At 40.9% G+C, this 27039-nt stretch overlaps 1 protein-coding gene across 1 annotated transcript in view; it reads right to left on the bottom strand.

Annotated features, from left to right (window-relative positions):
- Window positions 1-27039, bottom strand: part of itga2.2 (integrin, alpha 2 (CD49B, alpha 2 subunit of VLA-2 receptor), tandem duplicate 2) — a 30987-nt gene continuing 3948 nt past the window's right edge. The window contains exons 7-30 of the mRNA XM_055161473.1: window positions 25977-26125; window positions 22041-22191; window positions 21794-21959; window positions 21585-21658; window positions 21136-21274; window positions 19157-19302; window positions 18936-19079; window positions 16167-16370; window positions 15967-16097; window positions 15555-15718; window positions 14915-15066; window positions 4190-4300; window positions 4012-4097; window positions 3484-3625; window positions 3320-3403; window positions 3149-3225; window positions 2997-3080; window positions 2764-2866; window positions 2562-2672; window positions 2375-2494; window positions 2022-2135; window positions 1853-1942; window positions 1658-1774; window positions 1-1582 (exon numbers count right to left, since the gene is read on the bottom strand). Of these exons, the coding sequence (XP_055017448.1) occupies window positions 1493-1582; window positions 1658-1774; window positions 1853-1942; window positions 2022-2135; window positions 2375-2494; window positions 2562-2672; window positions 2764-2866; window positions 2997-3080; window positions 3149-3225; window positions 3320-3403; window positions 3484-3625; window positions 4012-4097; window positions 4190-4300; window positions 14915-15066; window positions 15555-15718; window positions 15967-16097; window positions 16167-16370; window positions 18936-19079; window positions 19157-19302; window positions 21136-21274; window positions 21585-21658; window positions 21794-21959; window positions 22041-22191; window positions 25977-26125 (2949 nt within the window). The 3' untranslated portion in view covers window positions 1-1492. The remainder of the gene's footprint in view (window positions 1583-1657; window positions 1775-1852; window positions 1943-2021; window positions 2136-2374; window positions 2495-2561; window positions 2673-2763; window positions 2867-2996; window positions 3081-3148; window positions 3226-3319; window positions 3404-3483; window positions 3626-4011; window positions 4098-4189; window positions 4301-14914; window positions 15067-15554; window positions 15719-15966; window positions 16098-16166; window positions 16371-18935; window positions 19080-19156; window positions 19303-21135; window positions 21275-21584; window positions 21659-21793; window positions 21960-22040; window positions 22192-25976; window positions 26126-27039) is intronic.

The raw sequence follows: 27039 nt of genomic DNA, 5'->3' as shown, positions 1-27039 counted from the left end.
CAACAAACATGTTTAGTTTATTAAATATTGTATTTGTGATTCAATTTAAGTGCGTGTCAAACATGTCCAATTCAACACAAACCAATTCAAATAAATTATAATCATAAATTATAAATGATAATCCAAGCCAGCCTGCCAGTCACCAGTGTCCAAACAGAGTAGAGAAATAAAATTAAAACGCAAAAATGTAATAGGGGTCCTATCATAAAAATAAAAAGTATAACATTGGCAAAGCAAAAGTCACTTGGTAATAATAATTTTTTAAAAAAAGGCCATGGGATCATCGTGTGTGGTTTGAAGAATATTGTTGAATTTTCCCAAATGTGACATGGATCACATGTTTGGCTGTACAGAAGCTTGCAGGAATGAACACTCAAAGGTATTTTTCATCAACTATTTCCACACTGTACTCCCTGTACACATACATCCATTACTTCTTTCACAACACACTTGCACATGAATAATTGTGAAACAATTCAATCATTTGTCAAAGCACAGAATACCACTTCCAACATGTGGGCTCCAGCTGAGACTCCCCAAAATGTGCCTAAGACTAGATGATCCATTTGGTTATAAAAGCAAATAAAACTAAAAGAAAAACAATTAAGGATACATATTTTCTTGAGTAGTATCAAATATTGTAAACTTTGTAGAGCATAGCCTAATTCACCAGTAATTATGAATTTCGTGAAATTATCGCAGCGCCACAATTCACACGAACATATCTTTGATGCATGCTGCCATCTTGTGACCATGAATTCAAATAACCTCGAGCGGGGAGCGTAGACACTTGTCCATTCTTTTTCAGAGTCCGAGGAAACACTTGGTAAATTTTATTTTGTGTGTAAATGAAAAAAACATCCATCCATCCATCTATCCATCTACCCATCTATCTATCTATCTATCTATCTATCTATCTATCTATCTATCTATCCATTTATTTATGTATCTATCTACATACATGACCATATACCAAACATTTAAAAAAAAAATCACCTGTTATCACTCTGCTTCTGTGCTATTTCTTAACCCAACTGCATTTCAAAATATGGGCTGACTCCACAAATTGTTTTTGCAGCTCTAGAATATTTTTTCCTCATCTAATGAAGTTAAACACAACATAACTTGTTGTTTAGATTTGATTAATATAAGAAAAGCGACAGTCCTTACTGTCCCCTTTTTAAAAACCCTGTTGGCTATACTACATGATAGACACACCTCACCCTAAATGATAAAAGACAAAGTGTAACAACTTCTCACAGAGAATATTAATTGTTTCCAGTGGCAAAAAACCTTTTGCTGAATTACATTAATAGTAATTTTGCAGACCCATAAGCCCATGGTATAACAGCAAACAATACATACATTCAGCTTAGTTTTTAGACCTGTCCACACCTGTTTTTAAGATATTGCAGAATTTGTTTCAAGTAGTCTTATTTAAACAAAAAGATAAACAAAAAGCAATATAGACTAAATTAGACAAAGGAAATCCTTACAACACCTCATCTACTTGTGCATTACTTTGTGCATCCTCTTCTGCCTCTTTTTGGAGCTGTTGGTACTTCCGTTTGAAAAATCCAAACTAAAATAAAAGATAATGGCATTTGAAAAGAAAAGCATTTATCTATATACCTAATGTACTAATTCGATGACTTACCTTCCACAAAAGTCCAATAGCCAGAGCTAACAGGGCCAGGCCTCCGAATACACTTCCAACAATGACTCCAACTGGGACATCACCTTTCTCTCCAGGTTTGTTCACGGTTAGCACCACCTGGCCCAGCACAAGAGACATATCATAGAATACAGTTTAAAGAGATCCAAAAATATGTGTTTAGCTGAATATTCTCACAGGAAGTTGTTTGAGGCCAATTATGAGTAAATCAGGATTAGCTGTCTCAACATTCACACTGGCAGTCAACTCCACAGTTTGGTATGTAGCCTGGAATAAATAAATGCAAGAGCACAATATTTATCATTCAGAACATGAATAAGGGAAAACTTTAACAAACCGTACTCACAGTTAAAAATGTGCCATTCCATATCCTTGTATGTACATTTATATAGTAGTTACTTATTGCTTGAGTGTCTTTGATGATGCATTTTATTTCCTGACATTTTACCATTTTGCAATCCTGTATAAAACATGTATCAATTACTTAATAACAATCATCTGATATCATTATTGTCATTTGTACAATATTTTTGACTTCTCTTTAATTCCTTTAACTTTAAAGGTGCACTACGTAACTATGTGGAAAATTCCAGGCACAGAAATAACATCTCTATCTTAAGACAAGGTAGTACACTTTTAATTGCTCCCTGCTCCCTTATCTGATGTTCAACACTTGTGATTGGTTGAATTTGTTCTAACCAGTTTGTCTGAGCCCCTGAAGCTCTCTTCAGTAAAGGACACATTGTGGCTTGTTCCACCAGAGAGGATTTTGAATGGATCGGCCAGTGCACCCACATCAGGGCAGCTGACTGAGCCTTCCTGCAGAGAAGATAACGAGCAGTTATAAGGCCAGACTCCCTACAAATATTTAAAAGGCTCCACTCACATTTGGTGTAGCTACACTTGTAACATAGAGCAGGTTATTCCCTCCTTTGCTCATGAGTGGCAGATTTAGGTACACATACAAGAGGTTGACTGGAAGGATCCCCGTTGATACCTTTTAAGTAAAATAAGTATCTTGTAAAAATATATATAATTTGAAAGCAAGCAAATTAGAAAAAATATATATTATAAAGGCTCCTGAGTACCTTTACTGTAAAGTTAAACATAGGGCCAATGTCATTCAGAGTTTTCACTGTTTTCACCACTGGGATGGTAGAGTCAGCCACATGGAAATTGATGTTGGTTTCTCTGCAACAGAAAATGTTCTAACAATAACCTTTGGACATAAAATGCTTCCATCTTCCAAAAAACCTTATAAAATACTTTTGCTATTGAAACTAAAATATGTTTTGTGTACTGTATGCATGAGTTAAACTACCTGGACAAAACAATGCCTGCATCATATCGGACAGGAACTGAGATGGACACTGTGTTATCTGCAGGTTTTTCTTCTTTTCCATCACTGAAAAAAATTACAGTAAATCCTCTGTATATTATGTCCTAAGATGTCTTAGGTTTTTTCAACATTACCTTTTAGCCTCAAATGCCACCTCAGCTTTGTTCTGCAATTGCTCAAGGTTGTAATCAAAATTGATTTGAAACTGTACCTATAATGACATAGCATGGTGAGCCTACATATAATTTAAAATAAGTAAGTACTTTAACAAGTATCAGAATCACTTTCAAAATGTGTCACTATACCTCTTCATTTGTCTTTAACAGTGGGTATCCCACTTGGCAGGTCACTGTTTGTGCCTGTGTTGAAGTGCAGCTCACCTTGTCTGTCTGAAGATTCAATGAGATATTTAGTTGGTTAGTAGGTGATCAAAACCATGTTTATAAGAATATGACATGTGGGTGCTTACTGGAGGAAAAACTGAAGAGTAGTAAAGGTTGCTGGAGTACATAGCCACCACATGTGTGTTGTAGGCATTCTCCTTTTTGTTCCTCACATTAACTATGAAGGACAGCTCTTTGTCACTGGCTGTGACCAGCACTGGAGCTAAGCTGCAACACGCGTGAAAAGTATATGGTACATGGCCGCATGACAAGCACAGTGGCATTGGAATAAAGTTGAAACAAGTATCATAATAATGATTAATTCATATATTACCATTTTGATAAAATTGTAGGCTTACGTGATAAATGTAGTGAAGATGCTGTACATGTACTGTATTTCTTATCACAAATTACATCAAAATAACAGATAGGACTCGTGTCACAAAACTGAAATTTCAAACAAAATTTTGATACTAAGGAAAAGGCTTGATGAATATTTTTTCAGTATCAATACCTGCTGGTTTTGGTATTGATTAGTATTTGGGTATGATGGCATTTTGTTTTTGTTTTTTGTTTTAAAACCTTAGATTGGAGACTATCATTACTGCTATCACCTGGACAGTTGTTTGAGTGTCTTCACATTGAGCACCAAGTCACTGACACAGACCTCATCAGAGCCACAGTCTTTAGTGAAGGGGATCTAAAACAACAGCACATTCACATGTTTCTGCAGTCAGACACTTGAAAGCACATGGTGTGTATATATAAACAGCATTTCGTTTAAACACTTACAAAAAACTCCCAGGTCTTGGTGGAATAGACATCTAGTACTGGGTTTGCAGTTTCACTTTGTTGTTCAATCTCAACCTTCAAACTGACAGAGTTGACAAAATCTGGAGCCTCCTATCAAGACAAGATAATAATGACAATCAACTTTAAGATCAAAGCTTTATTTCATAGATTATTTTAGACTTAGGGATCTTTAATTATTTATTTTATTTATTTATAAGGCCCTAGCACCAGAAGGTGGCAATGCTATTAGTAAGCAGGAACCAGGAACTGATGCGAAGTCAAGAGCCCATAGTGACCAGGGACCCTCGCCATAACAAAGAAAGCCAGTGCTTTCCAAAAATGTATAGCTTGTTAGCTAAAAAAAAAAAAAAAAAAAAAAGCAGAACATTGTACTTATATCAGAATATTATTCTTTCTTGGGACTAACCCCTCTATTTTTCATCCAGTGAGCAATGGAGAGAACTCACAAAAATTTGCCTACTATTAAATCTGCACTTCGCTAATTTTTGACTATTTCCAATTTCCAAAAATAAATAATAAGACGTGTCTGCACACACAGAATGCATTCGGGTCTAGAAATGACGGCAAACAAAAATTTGCATGTAAGATCATGAAATTTGACACAGATGTACACAGAAGTGCTTTATGTTGCATTTTTGTATGAATGCACTCTATAAATAAAGTTTGATTTGATTTTTGATTTGATGTAGATCATGACAAGTGACATATTACTTTGGCAATACTGTCCACTCCAGTCAGTCATATTTGATTAAAACTTGATTAAACTTGACTCAGCATTTTTGTCAATGGCGTGCTTTTATTACAACACAACACAGGCAAATTTTTTGATACTCATCTTATGGTCTCTGAGCAGAAAATGGCACAATTCTTTTGAAATGTTTAATTTTTACAAATTGCCCCAATTTGCACATACAATCTCAGATTTCTGTGAACTTTGAAATAGTTGTTAAACTCCCTCCGCTAAACTGAATGTTAAAAAAAAAATGAATTTGGTGCGTTAATGTCCCCTACAGAATGAAATTAAATTTAATATTGGAGTGAAAATGTTTTTCAAAAAATTCTGAAATTTTGTACAAAATTCCATTTTGGCATCCTGATCCAAAAAGTTAATGACACCCATGTCATATTTTTCATGGCACTGCCATAACAATGACATAAACTTGCAATATTATTCTAACGGTAAATCGCCCCAACTTTGGTTGATTTCACTCACATATTTTATTTATTGTAGATATAGATGTCATAGATAGACATACATTTGTGAAATGGTCTCATTTTTTGGGGGGGATATAATGGCAAAACTAACAAAAAGAATGGCTGAGGATTTAGTTTCAGCTCTACAGCATTCAAACAAGGGCCATTTCCAGAAGTACATTTTTTGTGGAAAAAAAAGAGAAGTAGAAAATCCATATTGAGCACAGAGGTTTTAAAAATAAGTTTTCCTGTAACACAAGAAAAAGCGTTTCTTTAATTAAATACACATGCTTTGCAGATATTAGGACTGCAGCATGTATTTATTACTGATAAAGAGCATATATGAATCACAATAGCAATAGAAAGTTACGAAATTGGAAATATCCTATGTAATCTAAACTTCAGACATTCCCATACGCATAGGGTTGATACTTTTTAACTACACACTGTACTCTCACTGTATAACTTATTTCAGCAACATTTATGTAATAAATGTGGGTAATAAATGTGGTATGATTTAATAATAATAGTAAACTCAATTATTTCCAAATTTTGTTCAACCCTAAACCTTTAATTCAACCTGTAAATATAGCCGCAAGCAGCAATGATCGGTAAATTTGGTTCACATATTCGTGACATGCTCTTGATTTAAAAATTCAATAATGCTCACATTATGTTACCATGGTAACAAGCCAAAAATCTTTCTTCGCCAATGGGATATCCTGACAAAAACTTTGTAGGCAAACAAATTTGGTAACCAGATGCATCATGGCAAAAGGAACAAAAAATGTTTTATTGTGTACACTTATTGTGACCACGCCTCTTTACAGACCGGAAGTCCAACATCTTGGATTTGGAAGGGACCCTCCACCTCAGGGTCACTGGGTTCCACAAGATACACGTCTCTTTGCAAGGGGACTTTTGGTTGAACCATGCAGACTGGTCCAACAGTGACAACGCCCTATATAGAGACACTATGGTAGAATTGAGAGCCACCTTAATGAAGAATTTGTTTGTATTGACATGTCACGAATTATTATCACCGTCACCATGAACACTTACAGTGGATTAGGAGATCCAGCAAACCATGAAGGTACGGGGGATGCTGGGAAACCCATCTGAGTCACACGTTGAGTGACTTGGTAAAAAAAAAAAAAAAAAACCTGTGTTGGATGGGACACAGGACGAACTTGTCCACCATGATAAACATGCTGAACACGAAGCTGAAAATGTCAACAAGGTCAAACGAAGGTGTGAAAACTCAGCCCACAAAGCCTATACAGTTCCTCACATATTCAGGGGCAACCTATTCCATTATTCAGCAGAAATCCACGCCTGCCATTGAATTTAGTAAAAGGTTCATTTGATCAGTTGACTCAGCCGAAACTGTAACCAAGGAACGTTTCTCTGTTCCCATTATTTGCTCTGACCAAAACTCCTCTCCAATCCAAACTCTAACCCATAGCTTCAGTATCTCTACCTACCCTATAAATTTATTAGGAAGAGACACGTTCATTGTATTCAATCTAAATTTACTATCGACGCCAGATGGCTGACTGTATCTAGGTGCACATCTGATTATGCAATGGTGTCATTGGACAAATATCTATATGTATATAAAAGGAGAATTCCCCTTGAATGGTCAGTGGGCCTGTCCTATCTCGGCCATGCCCTGGTCTTCCCAGGGGTCATTTTTAAACCCAACACTAACAAGCATTACACCACTCATGTGTCACCACAATCACATGAACCTTACTCACATTCTTTTTTTAGTGACCTGAATGAAGTACTAGACACTGGCTTCCTGTGATGGACTGAACTGCACTGCACCCTGACGAACCGTCAGGGTGCAGTGCAGTTCAGTACTTGATACGGCTCACACTCACATATCTCATTGTCCAAAGGTCCCCCACGATTAATGGAGAGATCTGGGACCCTTTGTACAACAATGCCTTCTGGTTACTGATGGGCTGCCTACTATTGACTCTCCACCAAATTTGGCCTTCAAAATAAATTGTGTACACTCAATTACCACATTACACTCCCTCTATGTGATGGAGGACAAACCCACACTCTTCTTCACCATGCCTTTACCTTAGACTCCCTACCAGCTGGCACTAGCCATTTATGGGCAAAAAAACAAGTATGACATAGGCCTGATCAAGTGTTTATTGCCTCTGTGTTCTTCAGAACTCACTAAAACCCCAGGTCATAGAAGGCACTAGACCAGTGTTCAAATTGTTGCTTGAAGCCGGGGTAATCATCCAGTGCCCAGACTCCCCTGTATGGACCCCTATCTTCCCAGTGAAAAAGATTAAAGCATCACCCACACCAAATGAGTGGCAGTTTGTGCAGGACCACTGCACTGTAAACACCACAGTTCATGCATGGCCCCCATCATCCCTAATCTATATACTACAATGGCCACGGAGGGCCACAAAGATTTGCTCTCGAAATTGCACTTTATTCAGACTACTGTGATGTTCCTCAGACATGTGATCTTGGCCTAGGGCAAGACACTGTCCTCCAAGCGTACTGCTGTTCACAAACCAAACCAAAAAAACAACTCATGTGGTTCCTAGGCACGTGTTCCTACGGTCACAGCTTTATTCCAATTTACTCTACACTCGAAGCCACCCTTCAAGTCATTACACATATTCTTGGGCTCACATCGCTTTGACAAGCCATACCAGCTTGTCAAAGCCTGATCCTGTCAGATCTTAGAAGCTAAGCAGGGTCAGGCCTGGTTAGTACTTGGACGCGAAACCACTAGGAAGATCAGGTACCAAACTTACTTACTTACTTTCACATGTGACATGGACCGAAGAAGTATTTTGCGATTTAAAACTAGCCCACCAAACACCTCCTATGTTGGGCATCTTAGACCCAGAGTGACAGTTCACTCTCGTGGCAGACGACCATAATGGCTGTATGACCTCTGTACTGATGCAAGAGCAAGGTCAACAAATGCGTCCGGTAACATACTTCTTGTCCAAACTCAACCCAGAGGCTGCAGGCTTTTGTGGGAATTTTTTGGGGATTTGCTAACCTATATATTTTTGGAAAGGTTATAGTATATGTAGTCAGAAAATCAATGTTTGCATTTGCCCATATGTCTTTATAGCGGCCATATTGAATAAAAAAAAATGGCCGCCAAAAAACCCTTTTTGGAATATCTCAGCCTCTGAATAAGTTGAAATGTTGATTTTAACTGCTAAACCCACATTTTCAGGGTCAGGGAATCAAATGGTGCTAGTTACAAAGCTGTAAGACCTACCCACATTAACCCTTAGATGCATAAGTGGGTCAAAAATTACCCGGTTTGGTTGTTTTCTTGCAATTTCACTGTAATATTCATGTAATATGTTTCTCCAAAACCATGTTTTTTTTTTGTTGTTTTTTTATTATCCTGCTGAAATACATCAACAATATGGGTAAAACAAATTATAAACATCTGGTCAGATAACTCAAAGAGTTTAAAAGTAGCTAACATAAAATGTGTATGGTGAATGTCAACACACACATTTAGACACAATATGATTACTCAACTTTTTTAGTAGACATTTTCTATACATCATCATTATCATCATCACTTTCATACAACCATAGACTGTATATGTGAGTTTACAGATCTAACGCTGTAGCCACCGTGTGCCAAACAGGACGTTCTCCAGGAGGCTCTTCCGGCTCCTTCTGACTCTGTCTCCAATGGACTTACATCAGGATCTTATGGCTCCTCTCTCTGTACCTGCTGCAGTGAGCCTCGACATTTTGGTCTTAAAATTTTTGTATTAACCCATGACACATGGGCCTGAGCCTTCATTAGGACGAACTGCTGCTATCGTGACATCATTTATTTAAAGAAAACTAAATGAAGCAAATCGCACATGCACTTATTTCATATATTTGTTTAATAAACATTAGCTACTGTTCAACAAGATGGATAGATCCACGGCTGGCCGGGCTCCGAGCTCTGCCGCCTCCGAGCTCTGGTCTGGCCGCGGGCTCTGAGCTCCGGTTCTTGTGTCGTCCAAATAGGGTTGTCCTGCTCCTTTTTTGACACTGCGGTCTCGCTTATATTTGCTATCACAGGGTATTCACAAAGGCCCTGAAGATTTTGTGGTATACGGCCAAATACCAGCAAAGAGTGAGACAAGTCCCAAGAAGCCAGCTCAATGGCAAGAACAAGGCGCAGGCAATCAACAGCTCCGCCCTGCCAGTGATCAGATACCCTGCAGGAATCGCAAGCTGGCCAAAGGAGGAGATACAGACACGAAAGCTCATGCATGAAGGGTTTCATCCCAAATCCAGCACCCTGAGACTGTACGCAAGCCGGAAGGAAGGAGGCTGAGGACTAGTGAGTGTGGGAACCACTGTCGAGGATGAAACATCCAAGCTCCTTGAGTACATCAAGAACAAGGCCCCAACAGATGAGGAGCTCAGAGAATGTCTCAGACAGTGGGGTCCAGAGGATGAGGTGCTGGAGGGACCATCATGGCAGATCAAGCCCCTACATGGGGCGTACCACCGGAACATAACTGAAGTGGCTGATATCAAGAAATCCTACCAATGGCTTGAGAGGGCTGGTCTGAAGGACAGCACAGAGGCACTGATCCTGGCTGCTCAGGAGCAGGCCCTGGGCACTCGAGCAATAGAGGCCCAGATCTACCACACCAGACAAGACCCACGGTGTAGGCTGTGCAAAGAGGCTCCTGAGACAGTCCAGCACAGAACTGCAGAGTGTAAGATGCTGGCAGGGAAACAAACATGGAGCGACATAACCAAGTGGCGGGCATAGTGTACAGAAACATCTGTGCAGAGTACGGGCTGGAGACCCCAGGATCAAGGTGGGAAACACCTCCAAAGGTCGTGGAGAACGACCGAGCCAAGATCCTGTGGGACTTCCAGATACAGACTGACAGGATGGTGATGGACCAACCAGACATAGTGGTGGTGGAGAAGAAATAGAGCAAAGCCGTGGTGGTGGACATCACAATACCAAGCGATGGTAATATCAGGAAAAAGGAACCGCCTGTCAATCTCACGCTCCATCCTCCCCTCACTCGTGAACAAGACCCCGAGATACTTGAACTCCTCCACTTGAGGCAGGGACTCTCCACCCACCCGGAGAGGGCAAGACACCTTTTTCCGGTCGAGAACCATGGCCTCGGATTTTGAGGAGATGATCTTCATCCCAGCCGCTTCACACACGGGTCAAACTGCCCCAGTGCTGCAGGTCCTGGTTTGATGAAGACAACAGGACAACATCATCTGTGAACAGCAGAGATGATCCTGTGGTCCACAAACCAGACCCTCCAGCCCCTGACTGCACGAAGAAATTCTGTCCATAAATACAATGAACAGAACCGGTGACAGGGGCGGCCCTGGGGCAGTCGAACATGCACCAAGAACAGGTCTGACTTACTGCCGGCAATGCGAACACAGCTCCTGCTCCGGTCATACAGGGACTGGACAGCCCTTTGCAAAGGGCCCCGGACCCCATACTCCCAGACCACCCCCCACAGGACACCACGAGGGACACGGTTGAATGCCTTCTCCAGATCCACAAAGCACATGTGGACTGGTTGGGCAAACTCCCACGAGACCTCAAGCGCCCGATGGAGAGTGTAGAGCTGGTCCAGTCTTCCACGACCGGGACGAAAACCACAGTCGGATTCTCCTCTCCAGTCCCTGGCACAGACCGGGGAGGCTGAGAAGTGTGTAGTTGGAACACACCCTCCGGTCCCCCTCCTTATACAGAGGGACCAACACCCCGGTCTGCCAGTCCAGAGGTACTGTCCCCGACCACCATGCGATGTTGAAGAGGCATGTCAGCCATGACCCACAACATCCAGAGACTTGAGATACTCAGGACCAGGGGTCTCAAACTCAAATTACCTGGGGGCCACATTAGAGAAAGTCTGAGTGAGGCTGGGCCGCATTGAGTATTCGATAAATAGCAGTTGCACGGGAATAAAAGAGAGAGAAAGAACAACATGCAACACACTTTTTTAATCTTTAATAACAGTTCAGAACATGAAAATGCATTCAGATCGTAAGTTTAAACTAATACGTCTACTCTTCTTCTTTTGCCTACTCCTTGCTGGTTGAAACCTGACTACACTTCATCTTGTACAGCTGAGAGATATTTGGCTTGCAGGAGGAAGCAAATGAGATCCTCAGGATAGACTGAAGATGCTCGTCAGTGAGCCTTGACCTGTAGGTGCTTTCACACCAACAGTATTTGGTGCGCACCAAACGGTCCATTCGAACCAGAAGTGGTTAGCTCGGTTCATTTGCATTGGTGTGAAAGGTCAATCGGACTCTAACCCGGACCAACTCAAGTGGACCGAGACCTCAAAAAAGAGGTGGTCTCGTTTCGCTTGAATCCGCACCTCTGGTGTGAACGCGAACCCGAGTCCAAACCATAGACAGCAGGTCCAAACGAACTATTCGAAATGCATCATGGGAGAAACGCGTCTCCTTTGCCTGTAATGACGCTGTGCGACTCCAGTGCAGTAACAGATTGTTTTCCAGACGCAGCCGCGATTCATTTTTGAATTATTTTACCAACAATGGCCAATAAAGAGAATGTAACACACGAAGATCAGAGCAAGTCAAAAATGGGGGTGTGTACTTCTGTTCAGGACCTGCACAGAGGTCCCGGTGTTCCCCGTGATCATGTAGGAACCAGCATTTGTTATTTTAGGCTTTAATTAACCAAATAATTTTATGGCAATAGGCAATCGCCCATTCAATTGATTCACCTTTAAAAAATGTCCTGCTTTTAGCCTAGTGTGAGAAATACAGTCGGACTAGATCCAAACCCGAGTCCCGAACCAGCAGGAGAAGCTCCGGTTCTGTCCAGGCTCAGATGACGTAGAGCGGGGAGTGAAAAGCACTTTCCCCGGGAAGAACCAAATGCGCGGAGGACGGACACCAACTAAACTGGACTCACGCTTCTGTCCGGATGCTTTGCACCACCTCGGAACCAGCCGCGGTTCTTGAGCGCGGAGGACAGGAGCAGCAGCGCATTCTCACTTTCCCCGCACAGAACCAGCGCGCAGACGGCGGAACGTACCCGCTCAGACCCAGTCATTGCGCACTGGTCTTGCTCGCCACCGTCTGGAACCAGCACACGGAGGACAGAGCCTTCGGACCATCTGACCAACGCGCTTGTAGGACGACAGAAGACCAAGGACCAGACCCCAGCCCCGTCCTGAGGAGCTGCGCGCTACTGTGAGCGCTGTCGGCTGCTGCTGTTACCCGAACTCTGGGCTGATGCGGTGAGTTTGTAGAAAGTTCTACGTTGCTGTTTTATGAGTTCATGGTGATAAGATGAGGACGGCTCGCGTTAACAGGGAACATCAGTATTGGTTACTGGAGATATCGCTGTTCTACCGGGATACAGAGGCTCGTTAATCGGACCAGTTTTGGTTCGTTTGCCGGTGTGAAAGCGGACCACACTGGAGTGTATCTGCTTCTCGTATGTCAAACATGGATGGACGCTTGTTTTTGCCTCGTACTTTTTGCTAACATGTCGCCAAGCCTCTGGAATAGATCACTGCAGTTTTGTGGTGCTTGCATATTGATGGGACAGCTGTGTTTGCCGCTGAGTGCACGTGGATTTCGGCGACGCACAGGTGGAGCTTGGTCATCGGGTGCCAGCAAGTTACGCACCGAGTGTTGAGCAGGTAAACAGACTGTCAATGTCTTTTTATTTCTTATTAGCCCCTCCAATAAAGGTCCCATACTTATGAACAGGGGAATTGTGTCAGCGCCTCCTCTGCGCTCTGATACTGTGGTTGTGGGAGCGTAAAGTGAAGTGCGCACACGTGTACCACCATGTGAGGTTTGTTTTGGTTCTTCGGTGACGCCGTATGTGCACGTGTACTTGTATTAACAGATCCACTTAGACTCGTTGCTTCACAACTGTTGTAAGTTGAGCTTTGGGATGTAAACTGCGCTAATAATCTGTTGTGAATCTGCATGGGCACCGATTGCAGCTTCATCTGTCAGTGCGGCCCGCGGGTGGAGGGGTGGGACTGTGCGTACATCTACCGCGGGCCGCACTGACATAATTCTTTGGAATTAAGTGGCGGGCCGCAAAAAATCCTTCCGAGGGCCGCAGTTGGCCCCCAGGCCGCGAGTCTGAGACCCCTGCTCAGGACGGATCTCATCCACCCACGGGCTTTATATTATGAAGAGGATTTTTTTGATGGACAAAATAGCAAAAACAAAATAATAAAAATTCAGGACCATGTAGAGCAGGTTCATACAAAAATTTTAAGACCAAAATGTCAAGGCTCACTGCAGCAGGTACAGAGAGAGGAGCCACAAGATCCTAATGTAAGTCCATTGGAGCCAGAGTCCAGAAGGTGCCGGAAGAGCCTCCTGGAGAACTTCCTGTTTGGCACACGGCGGCTACAGCGTTAGATCTGTCCACTTATATATACAGTCTTATAGCTTTGTAACTAGCACCATTTGACCCTGACCCTGAAAATGTGGGTTTAGCAGTTAAAATCAACATTTCAACTTATTCAGAGCCTGAGATATTCCAAAAACGTTTTTTTGGCGGCCATTTTTTAAAAATCCAATATGGCCACTATAAAGACATGTGGGCAAATGCAAACATTGATTTTCTGACTCCATACATACTATAACCTTTCCAAAAATATATAGGTTAGCAAATCCCCCAAAAATTCCCACTAAGGTCAAAAAATGGCAATAAGGAACCGGACTAATAGTTGGCTACACTCCACTGATGTTGCTCATACTAATGGCGCAGAAGACGTCTCACCTCTCTATTCCTTAATGGCTACACTACCACATACGTCTACGCAACATGCCTAATGTCACTGTCAAGCGCTCTGATACCAAATGGGCATGATTAATTATTGTATTTGCGCCCTCTATTAGTATGGTTAGTACGGCTGCCGGCCTTTCTGTACTTTTCCAGAACACACATACTGCCAGTCCGCCCCTGCTCATTACTCCCGTTATATGTCGTTCACGACTACAGATGACTACAGACAACTACAGACGACTACAGACAGTTCCTTAAATCTGGCAGTAACTCAGTGTTAAACCACACACTCATTGCCAACTGGGCGCCATCCTAACACCACTCCAGATCACAGTATGTAAGTGCTCTGCACTAGCTCTGACCCCGTTGCTGTAGGCAACGATTGTCCTGATGCTGCTGGTAAGGCTGTGGCGATGTCAGGTCTAGAGCTAGAGTTTAGGCTATGGTTAGGAGTAGGTTAGGGGTTAGGGGTTAGGAGTTAGGGTTAGGTTAGTAGTTAGGGTTAGGATTAGGGATAATTTAGGAATTAGGATTAATTTAGGAATAGGGCGAAGGGTTAGGGCTGTAGTTGGGGGTTAAGGTTAGTAGGGTTATGCAAAACTTTGTGGGGTGCAATGTTTGCAGAGGGCAGTGTAGTGTGCGAAGGCTGATCAGTGCCGCTTGTGGTTATATTTTAAAATTACTACTGTGCTTTGAGCCCTTACCTGGACATAGACCTCATAGACTTGGCATACAGCTACAGATGCTATTTGTTCCCTTTCAGTTAAGAAACGTTCATGGTTTTTGGTAAAAAGTCCTCTGGATGTCACTCGTGTGGCTTGTAAATCCGCATCCAACGTCAAAGTGTACGATATGTCTGAAAGATAATAAACAATTCGTTTTAATATTGTCTATATTTTAAAACTGAACAGGAAAAATCTAAATTGTTGTTGTGTCCTCAGGCAAGGCACTTCACCCACATTGCCTAGAATGTGTTGCATGTGTAAGTGTAAGTAGTGGTTGGAGGAGCTGATCAGTCCATCAGTCTGCCCCTGGGTGGTTATAGCTACAATAGTAGCTTATCACCACCAAGTATGGAGTGAATGAATAATGCACAAAATTGTAAAGCAACTTGGAGAAGTGCTATATAAGACTAATGCATTATTATTATTTAAAAATAACACAACAAGAGACTTTTTTGGATTTGTATGAAACATTGTGGAACCAATTCCTGACAGCGATGATTTGGTTCAACGTGATGGCATTTGTGTATATAATATGGAAATTATTAATACAGGCCTCCATCTGTAATTATGACACCAGATTTTACAATGATGTGAACACAGCCTTTATATTATTACTCACCCAAGGGCCCAACGGGGGTCTTGGGCTTGAACGCAGCAGTGAAGCAAACTTTGGCGTTGAAACATGAAGCCTTGTGCCCCTTTATGTAACAAAGTTTACTTAGAATGTTTATTTTATCTGGAGTGAATGTGACCGTGGCAGTGACAGATCCTACTCCCCGGGACCTAGAAAAAAATGCAAATCTAAAGAAGTACAATGATTTTAATTTGATAATATATTTTATCAACTTAAGTAGTGGTGATGTATAGAATGTGGTTGGTGTAACAATCATCAAAAGAAAGAAACTGCTGTGTGTTATGAAAAGAACGGAAAAGAATAAGAGAAAGCCTTCGTAACAGTAACTGACTTCAGGTCAAATAGATGAGGTCAGATCAAATGGATGAATAAATACTACATGTTGAGTTGCATTTACCATAACTGTACTACTTTTCCATAGCCACCAACTGAAACATCTAGGAGGGTGTCACCATTCAGGTCTTTGGAGCTGTCAAGTGAACGTCCAAAATACTGCATCAGAGGGTCAAGTTTGGAGCCATATATTTTCTAAAATCACAAAGGTAATGTTCAGAGTGAATACAAGTATGACATTTTGAAGGTGTGTCTGAAACTCACCTGTGAAAACTGCTTGTTGATAGTTTTCTTATTTCCATTGAAGATGTAAAGGACACCTCTTGTGTTGTCCTCAAGTGGAGCCCCTGCAACAACATCACTGTACCCATCCAGGTCTAGATCTGGTACAGCAGAGATGGCCATGCCAAAACGGGCGTTCTCTGTTGGATCAGGGCCAATTAGGAGTCCGTGTTCATTTAGAATTCCCTACACAGCACAGAAGATTGATTTTAAAAAGGTGTAGTATGTAACGTTTTAGCTGGGGAACTGTCACCATTATATTTATTCAATTACAGGTGGTTTTATAGGTTAAAATGTCTAAAAAAAACAGGTAATCTTCTGTGAGTGGGGTTGCCTCTCCACAGATCTGGGGCCTCATTTATAAAAAACTGCGTAGGAGTTGTCGTAAGTTAGTGCGTACACCTTGTAGTCACGAGAGGCGTGCACCATGCAAACTCCATATTTAGAAAACTCACCTGCATGCACAAAACCACGCAATTTGTGCTTTATAGATCCCACCTGCAACTAGAATTTGCGCACGTAAACCCACGTCACGTCACGCCCTCTCCACATCTCCACCTCACCATAAAAGGAGCATGTAAAATCAGTGGGTTTGACTGAGACATGCGGGACAGAGGGAGGGGGATGCTCCACGCAGCACTACGCAGTCATGTCAAAGACTAAAACAAGGTTTAATAAATAAATACAAAACTAAAAGTGACAACGACTCATTTGTTAATTTAATAATATTTCATAATATTTAAGCAGCACATCTTTGCAGTAAAGCTGATGTGTTTTCTTGCTCTTTCAAGAGTTTTATCACTATATTTTTAAGTCTGCCTATGATGTGTGTGGGGTCTGGCCCTGTTTATATCTGCATATACACGTAGATATGTGCACGCGGTGATCTGAATGGTCAAATTATGAGCGCATGTGAGAGATTCAGATGCCCTGCCCTGGAGAGTGAAAGGACCGAGGGAGGGATACGAGGATACATGGACACAGATTTAGCATGAAACACATCAGATACAGATCAGGCGCTGTTATTCTGCCAATAAAAGTCCACACAAAACATCCAAACTGCTTACCTGTGTGAGTGTGGGTCTGGGTCGGGACGGGCACGGGCATTATTCTGTTCATCATACTGTCAGAGAGCAGCTCTCATGTGCAAGAGCTCCCCATTACACAAAAATGAAAGGAATATTTTGGGTTCGGGTCAGGTTCGGACAGTGGGCTTCATGTCGTGCGCAGACTTTGGTCATTCTGGCACTTGGTGCGTAAAAACTAAAGTAAAAATTTTAAAGTTGCATTCATTAAATCAAAAGCCTAGCTCCTACTGCATGGAAGAGTTTTCTCTCAGGTCATTATTCCATCCTCTGTGTTGGTCACAGAATGTGTTCTATAGGAGTCTATGGTAGTGATGTGGACTGTGGGAGACCCTGCGCTGCACCGGGAACGTGGCAGCGCTCGTGCATGAGTTTCAAATGTATAATATAGTGGAGAATAATGAGTGGAATAAACAGCCCTTTTCTGTGTTTTGGCGAAACAAACACTTAAATGCACAAATCTGAAGGTAATTCTTTTATAATTTTTTTTTTAATTCTTTGATTTTCTGATCAAACACTTCCTCAAACTCTGTTCACTTCTGCTCCTCTCCATGGGTGTCGCTTTTTCCGTGTCTCCAGACTTTCCGTAGAGCTTACAGGAGGCCCTGAGTTTGCGTAGAGTTAAGCAAAGCGCTGCACTTAGTCGAGGTTCATAAATACCGCGGTTGGCATAGAGAGCGCATACGCAAGGATTTGTGTGTAAGCGAGCTTTATAAATGAGGCCCCTGACCTGTTTGGTGTCCATAAAGATAGAGAGGTTTAATACCATACTGCACAATAACAAGCATTTGGCAGACCAGGGGCCTCATTTATAAAGCTCATTTACAAACAAATCCTTGAGTAGACGCTCAATGGTGGGATTTATGAAACTCCTCTTAATCTTTGCTTATCTCTACGGCAGCTCAGACCCAGTTGTAACTCTACACAAAGTCTAGAGACACAGCCAAAACACAGAGAAGAGCTGTTTATTCCATTCATTATTCTCTACAATATTACACATTTGATACTTGCATGTGCACTTTTCCGGTGCAGCGCAGGGTCTCCCGCAGTCCATCTGTAAAGCAGAGGTCTGCGTGGGACTGAATTTTCAGTCCTGCTCCCTGCAGTCCCTGCATTGTGCAGTCCCGGTACCGCCTGCATCTGCGATATTTTGTCCCACGCCCCCATCCTGCAAGATGGGGACGTTTACTTTCTTAAACTCTATCAAACAGCAGAAAGGAACTGTCCAAATGTACGCGAGATTAGACCACATACACAAATTTCCAGCACAAAGGATGATAGGCATACATTAATAATTTGTATATTTTAATTTACACTCATATTTAGTTTGCGAGACTGCAGTTTATCATCCCACCTGCCTGTGCCCGCAATAAGCTTTCAAAATGTGTACCGCATCGCACTGTTTTGCGTCGCTAGAGTGCTGCACTCACGTAGGCCGTGCAGGGCTCTACTACAAAGCACATATTGCGTGGTTCAGTGTATATGGAGGGTTTTCTAAATTTGGAATTTGTGTGGAACACGCCTCTCCTGGCCACTAGGAGTACGCATATCTTAGGACAACTCCTACACAGTTCTTCCTAAATGTAGTCCCAGAAAAGTTACACACTGCACCTTAAACAAAAAAGGAAATTAGATAACAGATTGTACAAAAAAATAGATAATTTACCTTTGTGACAGAGAAGATGTAAACGGCCCCTTGTTCTCTCTTTAGCTCGCTCATAAACATTGGTGCACCAACAAGAAGTACATCTGTGACTCCATCTCTGTCCACATCCAAGGGGCATAGCACACTCCCAAAATATGAGCCAATCTAACAAATCAAAGTAAATGAGTTTAAAACAAAGTAAAGGAAAAGTAAAGTATGGAAAAACAGAAACCAGAACATACCTGTTTTCCTCTTTCGGAGTCGACTACATGGACAAGCTTCTGTGCGTTCATGGTGTAGACAATGACCTGTCCTGAATGGTTTGAGCGTGGGGCTCCAGCCACATAATACTCTGTGTAACCATCGCTCAGTGTACTCACAGAGTAACCTGAAAGCATTTTTACATATAACATCTGGTTCTATATAACATCGGGTCCACAACCGACTTTTCTCCATGGAGATGTTATTGCTTTGTGAAGAATGTTCTGCAATATGGCCTTAGTGGAGACCACTATTTGAAGCCACTGGGTAAAGTTACAGTTCAAGGGCCTCATTTATTAAAAAAACTGCGTAGGAGTTGTCATTAGCTAGTGTGAACTCCTGACCACAGGAGGCGTGCGCCACGCAAACTCCAAATTTAGAATTCCCTCCACAAGCACAAAACCACGCAATCTGTGCTTTATCGATGCCACCTGCAGCTAGAATCTGTGCATGTCACGTCACGCCCTATCCACATCTACACCTCACCATAAAAGGAGCATGCGAAGTGACTTGTAATAAGATTTCCCTAAACATGAGCTGAAAATCAGTGAGTTTAACCGAGACACGCAGGGCAGTGAGGGAGGGGGACGCTCCACGCCGCACCATGTGGTTACGTCAAAGACTTAAACAAGGTTTTACAAATAAATACAAAAGTAAAAGTGAGAACAACGACTCATCTGTTAATTTAATAATATTTCATAATATTTAGGCAGCACATCTTTGCAATGAAGCCAGTGTGTTTTCTTTCTGTGTTTCAAGAGTTTTATCTCTATATTTTTAAGTATGCCTATGGTGTATGTGGGGACTGGTCCTGTTTATGCACATATACTAATAGATATGTGCACGCGGTGGTCTGAATGATCAAAGGAGGGAGCTATGAGTGCGTGCGAGAGATTCAGACGCCCTCCCCGGGAGAGCAAATGGAGGGAGGGATACGTGGATCAGCGGTCAATGGACGAGTGCTTCGACAGGTAGAACACAGATTTGTAACACATCAAATACATATCAGGCGCTGTTATTATGCCACTAAATGCCCACATGAAACATCCAAACTCTGCTTACCTCTGTGAGTGAGCAGGCCTGTGTCGGGAAGGCACAGGCATATAATTGTGTTCTTCATACTGTTAGAGAGCAAGCTCTCATTTGCAAGAGCTCCCCAGCTCCCAAACTGTAGGGAATATTTTGGGTTCTGGTCAGGTTCGGCCCAGTAAGCTTCGTGTCAAGTGCGGAATTGGGCCACTTTGCTGCTCAGTGTGTAAAGAAAGAGAAAAGTAAAAGTGCTTAAGTAGTGTTTAGTAGTCCCAGTGCTTCACTGAACCAAAGTCTCGCTCCTGTGCTCTGTCCGAGGGAAGGTCCGGTCATTATTTTGTCCTCTATGTTTGGTCACAGCCACAGACTGTGACCTATAGAAGTCTACGGTCATGGACTGCGGGAGACCCTGCACTGCACTGGGAAAGTGCACAGGCTTGTGCATGAGAGTGCGCAGTTTCAAATGTATACTATTGTAGATAATAATAAGTGGAATAAACAGCCCTTCTCCCTGTTTTGGTTAACCTCTGCTTAAATGCACAATTTATGCCTAAATTAGCTTTATAAATGAGGCCCTTGATCTGTGGAGATTCACAGGTTCACAATGATGTGCATGTTTTACAAGTTTAACAAAACACCTGTAATTTCAGATACTTTTACATCTACACTGTGGCACATCCCAGACAAAGCAATAGAAATGCAATAATAACTGGAGATGGTGGGAAAATACATTGTACATGTTTAAGCAACAACAGCTAACATATAATAATTTATATCTACAGCATTAAAATACTGGAATTCATATGAAACAGTAGCTTGGGTTTTTATCCAGTGACAACATTTTATATTTTATTTGTCCTACTTAAGTTCAGAACAGTTCAGATACAGTTCTTGTTTTTGAGAAAATAAAAGAGAGAAACGTTAACTTTACCCAGTAAAGAGCTGTGGTTCCTGTCCTGAAGAGTTGTTTCAAAGGCAGTGGAAGGAAGAATATCCACTTGTGTACCACTCTGATGAACGACTGTCCCACTCCACCCATAGGCTCCCACTGCTCCCAGCATCATTATGTCCTGAAAAACCCAAATATAGGTGACAAATATATATTGCTAAGTCTAAATAAGGTATAAACATTGTCACATAAACCATTGTACAGTATGGTTGCATGTCAAGTAAAGTTAAAGTTATGTGTTACTTTGCTAATAGAGGGTACCACCTACTAGTCTCCATAGGGATGCTATTGCTTTGCCCCGATTATCATAATCACAATCATAATCATCATCATCATCATCATCATCATCATCATCATCATAATCATCTATATTTTACTTAGTTTTATGTTTCATATGCATTCAAAAAGACATATGAAGTATGTGATCTGACCTGTTGACTTGAGTAGTGAGCACTAAATCCAACCTGGGACATCTCCATCGTGAAATTTTCCCCTTTGCCGGTGCCTTTAAGAAAGGAGAGATGTAAACACCTGGAGCTGTTAACCCCTACTTATTGAGACATGCTGTGACCTGCAGTCCTGTTGGCATCACTGTGTAGATGAACAGGAAGCAAAATCACAGCTTTAAAATTATGCACACCTTCAATGTTAAAAATGCGAGTCCCCAGTGTTCCTGCGATATTGGAGAGGGCAGCCTCTTCAGACACATTGAAGAAGAACTTTTCAGTTGGAGAACTGGCAATAGATTTGATTTCTGCGATCAAGTTCTGTGTGTCAATGTTGTTTCTGTTGTAATAACCCAAGACCTAAAACCGAACAGAAAATAGTACAAAAATAACTACGATACTACAATACATACATATTATAACTAAAGGTATATTACTTACAGCAATTCCAAAGCGTGTGACTTTATTGTTTTCGCAGATATTGATGGCTGTATCTCTGATGCTGTTGTCATGGGATTCTCCATCAGTAACCACAACCATGACGTTTGGAGCACTGGCTCGCCCCCCATAGGTCTCAGTGAAGAGGAACATACTGACACACACAGAAAGACATGCTTATTTTAATGGCGTAAGCATGCTTGTTAAACTGCAAGGTAAACCAAAAAAAAAAAAAGGTATAGAAAGTATAGTGTTATGGCTTGGTTAGAACTGAATCAATCCGTGGGTTTCATAGTGATGGAAAATTAGGACTGTTTCCATAGTAATTAATAATTAAAAACAAAATACTACATCTTTTGACTGTCAGAAGTTTCACACGAAGCTGAAACCCCTGAATAGGTTGAGGTTGCCTTGATATTATAGTATTCAATTATGTCAGTATTTCTGTTGGAGAAAGGTGGCTACTGGTCTGGGATATTGTATTTTTAAGTAAATCTTTGAACTGAAAATTTAAATACATTTTGAACCTTATGGTCCCCTCTGGTCCAAAAGGAGACAATTATAGAACTTCGTGGCATTTTTTTCAGTGTAATGGCCCAGTATTTACGATGACAATATCCATAAAACACAAGGTAAAATCTGCATATGTGCATTTTAGTTTAGTTTTCTTTGGTCACTTAACATATTCATTAATCATATTACAATGATTAACACAGAAATTATGAATATCACTAAAGTTATTCTACAAACCAAAGGGGTTTAGGCTGAAGTTTTAACACTTATTTTGCCAAAACCTATTAACATATAGCACAGGGTACAAGACGCCAGAACTATTACAGAAAACAAAACAAAACAAATCTTTTATGAATGCAGGAAAGAATGCCTACTTAATTCTTTTGGTACACACACACACAATACAGACACACAATCCAATACAAGTCAGTGTTTACACACACATGCACACACACGCACAAGTGCATGCGTGAGCGCGCACACACACACACACACACACACACACAAACACACACACTGACCCATGTACACCTTTGTATTCATACCTATTGGTATATAAGTACACATACACAGACACTTCATATAATTGATGGTTATAGTTAATCGGTAAATTCCATGAGGTAAGATAAGATTTATTGTATTTCTCTATTTCTCTCCATAATTCTGGTCTTATAAATTTTTTTAAATGTGTGTTTTAGAGCCTTTTAACGTTTCATCCAGACTGTTCCACAGATTAACACCTCTGATGGGGACGCATCAACTTTTCAGGCTAGTCCTCACAAAAGAGCCGATCCTCTCAGATTGTACTCACTCTCTTTGAGTTTGAACATTTCTTGGATACTTTGAGGGAGCAGATTATTATGTGCCTTAAACATCACAATTGCAGTAATGAGATCATTTTAATGTATTTAATTTGAATGTATTTAATAAAAAGAGCATTTGTTGGGGTGCGGTAATCTGCATTAGTGACAATTCTAATAGCTTTCTTTTGCAATAAGAAAATAGAATTGATATTCGTTTTATAATTATTCCCCTATATTTTCATGAGAGCATTCTATAATAGTTTGAGTGCATTTTGATTTACACAGAGTTTTAAATTTTACTTAATATAGCAATGTTTTTTTTGTTTTTGTTTTTTAATCTTTCAGAATATTAATGTGCAATTTCCAGTTTAATTTATCATCTATATTTATTCCCAAGAATTTTGTTGAGTGCACTTTCTCAGTCTCTGTACTACCAATTTTTATGTGACACTGTTAATTTATTTTTTTATTTCCAAAAATAATGTATTTGCTTTTTTTTTTTTTTTTTCCTTCCAAATCAATTGACAGTTTATTCATATCAAACCATGTTTTTAAAGTTGCAAGTTCAGTTTGAATTTTATTCAAGAGGAGATCAAGATCTTGCCCAGAGTAATACAAGCTGGTGTCATCAGCAAATAAAATACTATGTACATTTTTTACCAATATTGTAAGTAATGTATATTATAAATAATTTGGTCCCAGTACAGATCTTTGGGGAACTCCATGTGTGATATTCTTCTTGTCTGAGTTTACATTATTTATTTGAACATTGAACAATTAAGTAACTTTTTTTCATGTGCAATGCCCCTAATCCCATACCTCTCCAGTTTGTTCAGAAGTAATCTATGGTCTATTGCAGGGGTGCTCAATACGTCGATCGCGATCTACCAGTCGATCGCCAAGGTCGTGTGGGTAGATCGCCGTGTCTCGTCTCGGACTTGCGTTTGGACTCGGCCTTGTCTCTCATTCACTCAACTAGTGCGATCATATTTCATTACGGCCGCTGCTGTTGGCAATAAACTTGTAGCGGAGTGCAGGAGCGTGTGGGGCGTCTCAGTGCAGCCTGTGCGCTCAGTGCAGCCCGTGGAGACTCTACGGCACATCACAAACACACACGCTCCCTATGCACGGCTCGTCTGCAACAGCGTGTGCCCTCGTGTACCAGCGTGCATCACAGGGCAGGTTAAACTTCCTAAACATCCTACCTGTCCATCTGCCTCACGTCAGCACGCCGCCCCCCGCCTTTTCACGCTCTCGCTCCTTCCTGCGTACAGCAAACACAAGCCCCTTCCACAGTGCGCGCTGATTAGAAGAGCAAGACGAAACGTGAAGCAAAAACGAGTCTAAATTTGTGTTACAGTGTTGGCACAAAGCAGCCTACAGCATAGAGCAGATCTACAGAACAGACCTACTGCCACATTTGGCTGAAGTTTGCCTAACAAAAGTGCACAAATGCATCTGTGTTTGTCACGATGTGCGTTTGGTTTGGTAAACGTGCAGAGGCTGGTAAATATCACTGCAAAACCAGAAAAGAATGCAACTCCAGTTTGGGACTTTAAAAAACAGGTTTAAAAATCTTCCTTCACTTTTTTCATAGTTTTGTGTAAAGTGCCAGAGGAAGTTCTCTTAAAGAAGGGATTCTCAAACTGTGGGTGAGGGTCCAAATAAGGGGCACAGAGTGTTTCAGTGCAGTTTGCTTGACTTTGTATTAGGTAGAGCTTTATGACTTGGTCATTTTGTAAGTAGCTCGCATGCTGAAAAAGTGTGAGCACCCCTGGTCTATTGTGTCTATTGTGTCTGTAGCCTATGTTTAGTCTGTGAAAACACCAACAGTGTACTCTTTCTTATCAGATGCAGTTGATATCTGCTTCACCAGCTTCATTATCACCATTGAAATGGACCTATTCGATCTAAATCCATATTGCAATTCACTTAGCAGTTGGTCCAGTCTTTTCACAAATAATTTTGCAAGGATTTTGGAAAATTGCGGCAGTAATGAGATTGGCTGGTAATGAGTAAACTGATGTTTGTCTCCACTTCTGAAGATTGGTATAACTTTTGCCATTTTCATTTTAATGGGGAAAATACCCGTTGAAAAAGACTTGTTGCAGATGAAAGTGAATGGGATGGCTATATAGTCAATAATTTTGATAGCTCAACAGTAAATTCTACTATTCAAATCCAGACAGATGAAACACTATAAACCTATAAGCAGGAAACAGGAAAAGGCTTTGAAATTTTGTTATGTTATGGGAATCCAATGAACTGTATATGTCTTTTTATGTTACAGTTGTTAGGTGTTAAAGGCGCACTATGTAACACCTGCCTGTTTCTATGGATATGTCATTGCTCTGCCTGGAATGTTCCACAGTAAACAGCTCTACCTAACATTCATTACTGAGTGGACTTGCCTTTCCACAAATCTGACCTGTAACTTGGTCTGGTTTTATATCCATGATGATAGAAAGGTTTAATATCATACTATGAAACATTTCAGACAAAGAGATAACATCATGCCCATCGAAGAAAAGCATTTGACAGACCCTACACCAGAAAAGTTACTCAGTGCACCTTTAATAGTCACACATTTCCATAATACTGTGTCTTAAATGCAAGAACTCACCAGGCATGTTGAAGGGCATTGAAGGTATTTGTTGAGTGGCCGTACATTTGTGTTATTCTCGATGCTGCTTTGAACACGTCCTCCTTGGTGCTGTAGTCATTAAGGTGAAATTCCACTTGAACGCCCACCGAATACTGAAGCACACTCACCTGGAATTACGACAAAAACTATTTGGATCACATAACAGGTTTTCATGTTAGTGTAAGTTTTTTGGTGGGATATTAGCCTACTTGTGGGAAATTTTTATCATATTTTACAAGTGTCAGTTTGTCAAGAAAAGTTGAAAGCACTTTGCAAATAGCAAGTAACAAGGTCTACTTTGAGTTAGGGTGTTCATTAATGCATTTTTATTGGCAGAATGTTCAGCAGTTTCCATGGTGACACAAAGCACTCATTAGCAAACACAAACAAAAGAGTTTTAAGATCATCTGAAAACTCAAGAAAAAATACAAAATGGATTTAAACAGCAGATTTTCAGGAGCCTGTGATCAATCCAAGCATTCGTGGTCAACAAAAAGAAAGAACATGCAAGTGGCTAATTGAAAAACTGTTGGATAACGCTAACTAGCTTGTGACTGTAGTCTACTTTTATGTGTGAGAGACTTAAGAGTCAAATCATCTCACCTGTTGTAATTCCAACCAAATCAGCTCTTTCTAGTCAGATTGTGCTAAAATAAAGCACAGATTAAAGTCTAAATTGAGTAAGAGAGCTTTAGACAGGGCAGTGCTTTCAGTTAACTTCACACACCCTGGGAATGTTGACAACATCAGCGACAAAGTATCAATAAACAAAATCCACCCAAAATGCACAAGGCATGGGAGGGATCATATATTTGCCATATAATAAGCCAGGGCTTGTGTTAATTAGACACGCTTTGGCCCTCGTTTACAAAATCTACTAAGTTCCACCTGATAGTAAAATTAAAAACGTCCATCTAAATCCTGAAACTAGAAAAATCAGGACAGATTTTTAAGTAACATTTTAAGTATGATTATGTTAACTATGTTTTAGTGAATTAGTCTAACCTGTCATATGCGGCTTTGGAAGCCTCAAATAAAATCA

Source organism: Boleophthalmus pectinirostris, unplaced genomic scaffold (genome assembly GCF_026225935.1).
Source record: "Boleophthalmus pectinirostris isolate CB_2022bp ecotype Guang Dong unplaced genomic scaffold, ASM2622593v1 HiC_scaffold_4, whole genome shotgun sequence".
Taxonomy (NCBI): domain Eukaryota; kingdom Metazoa; phylum Chordata; class Actinopteri; order Gobiiformes; family Gobiidae; genus Boleophthalmus; species Boleophthalmus pectinirostris.
Note: the sequence above shows the minus strand (reverse complement) of the source record. Positions and strands in the feature narration are given on the sequence as shown.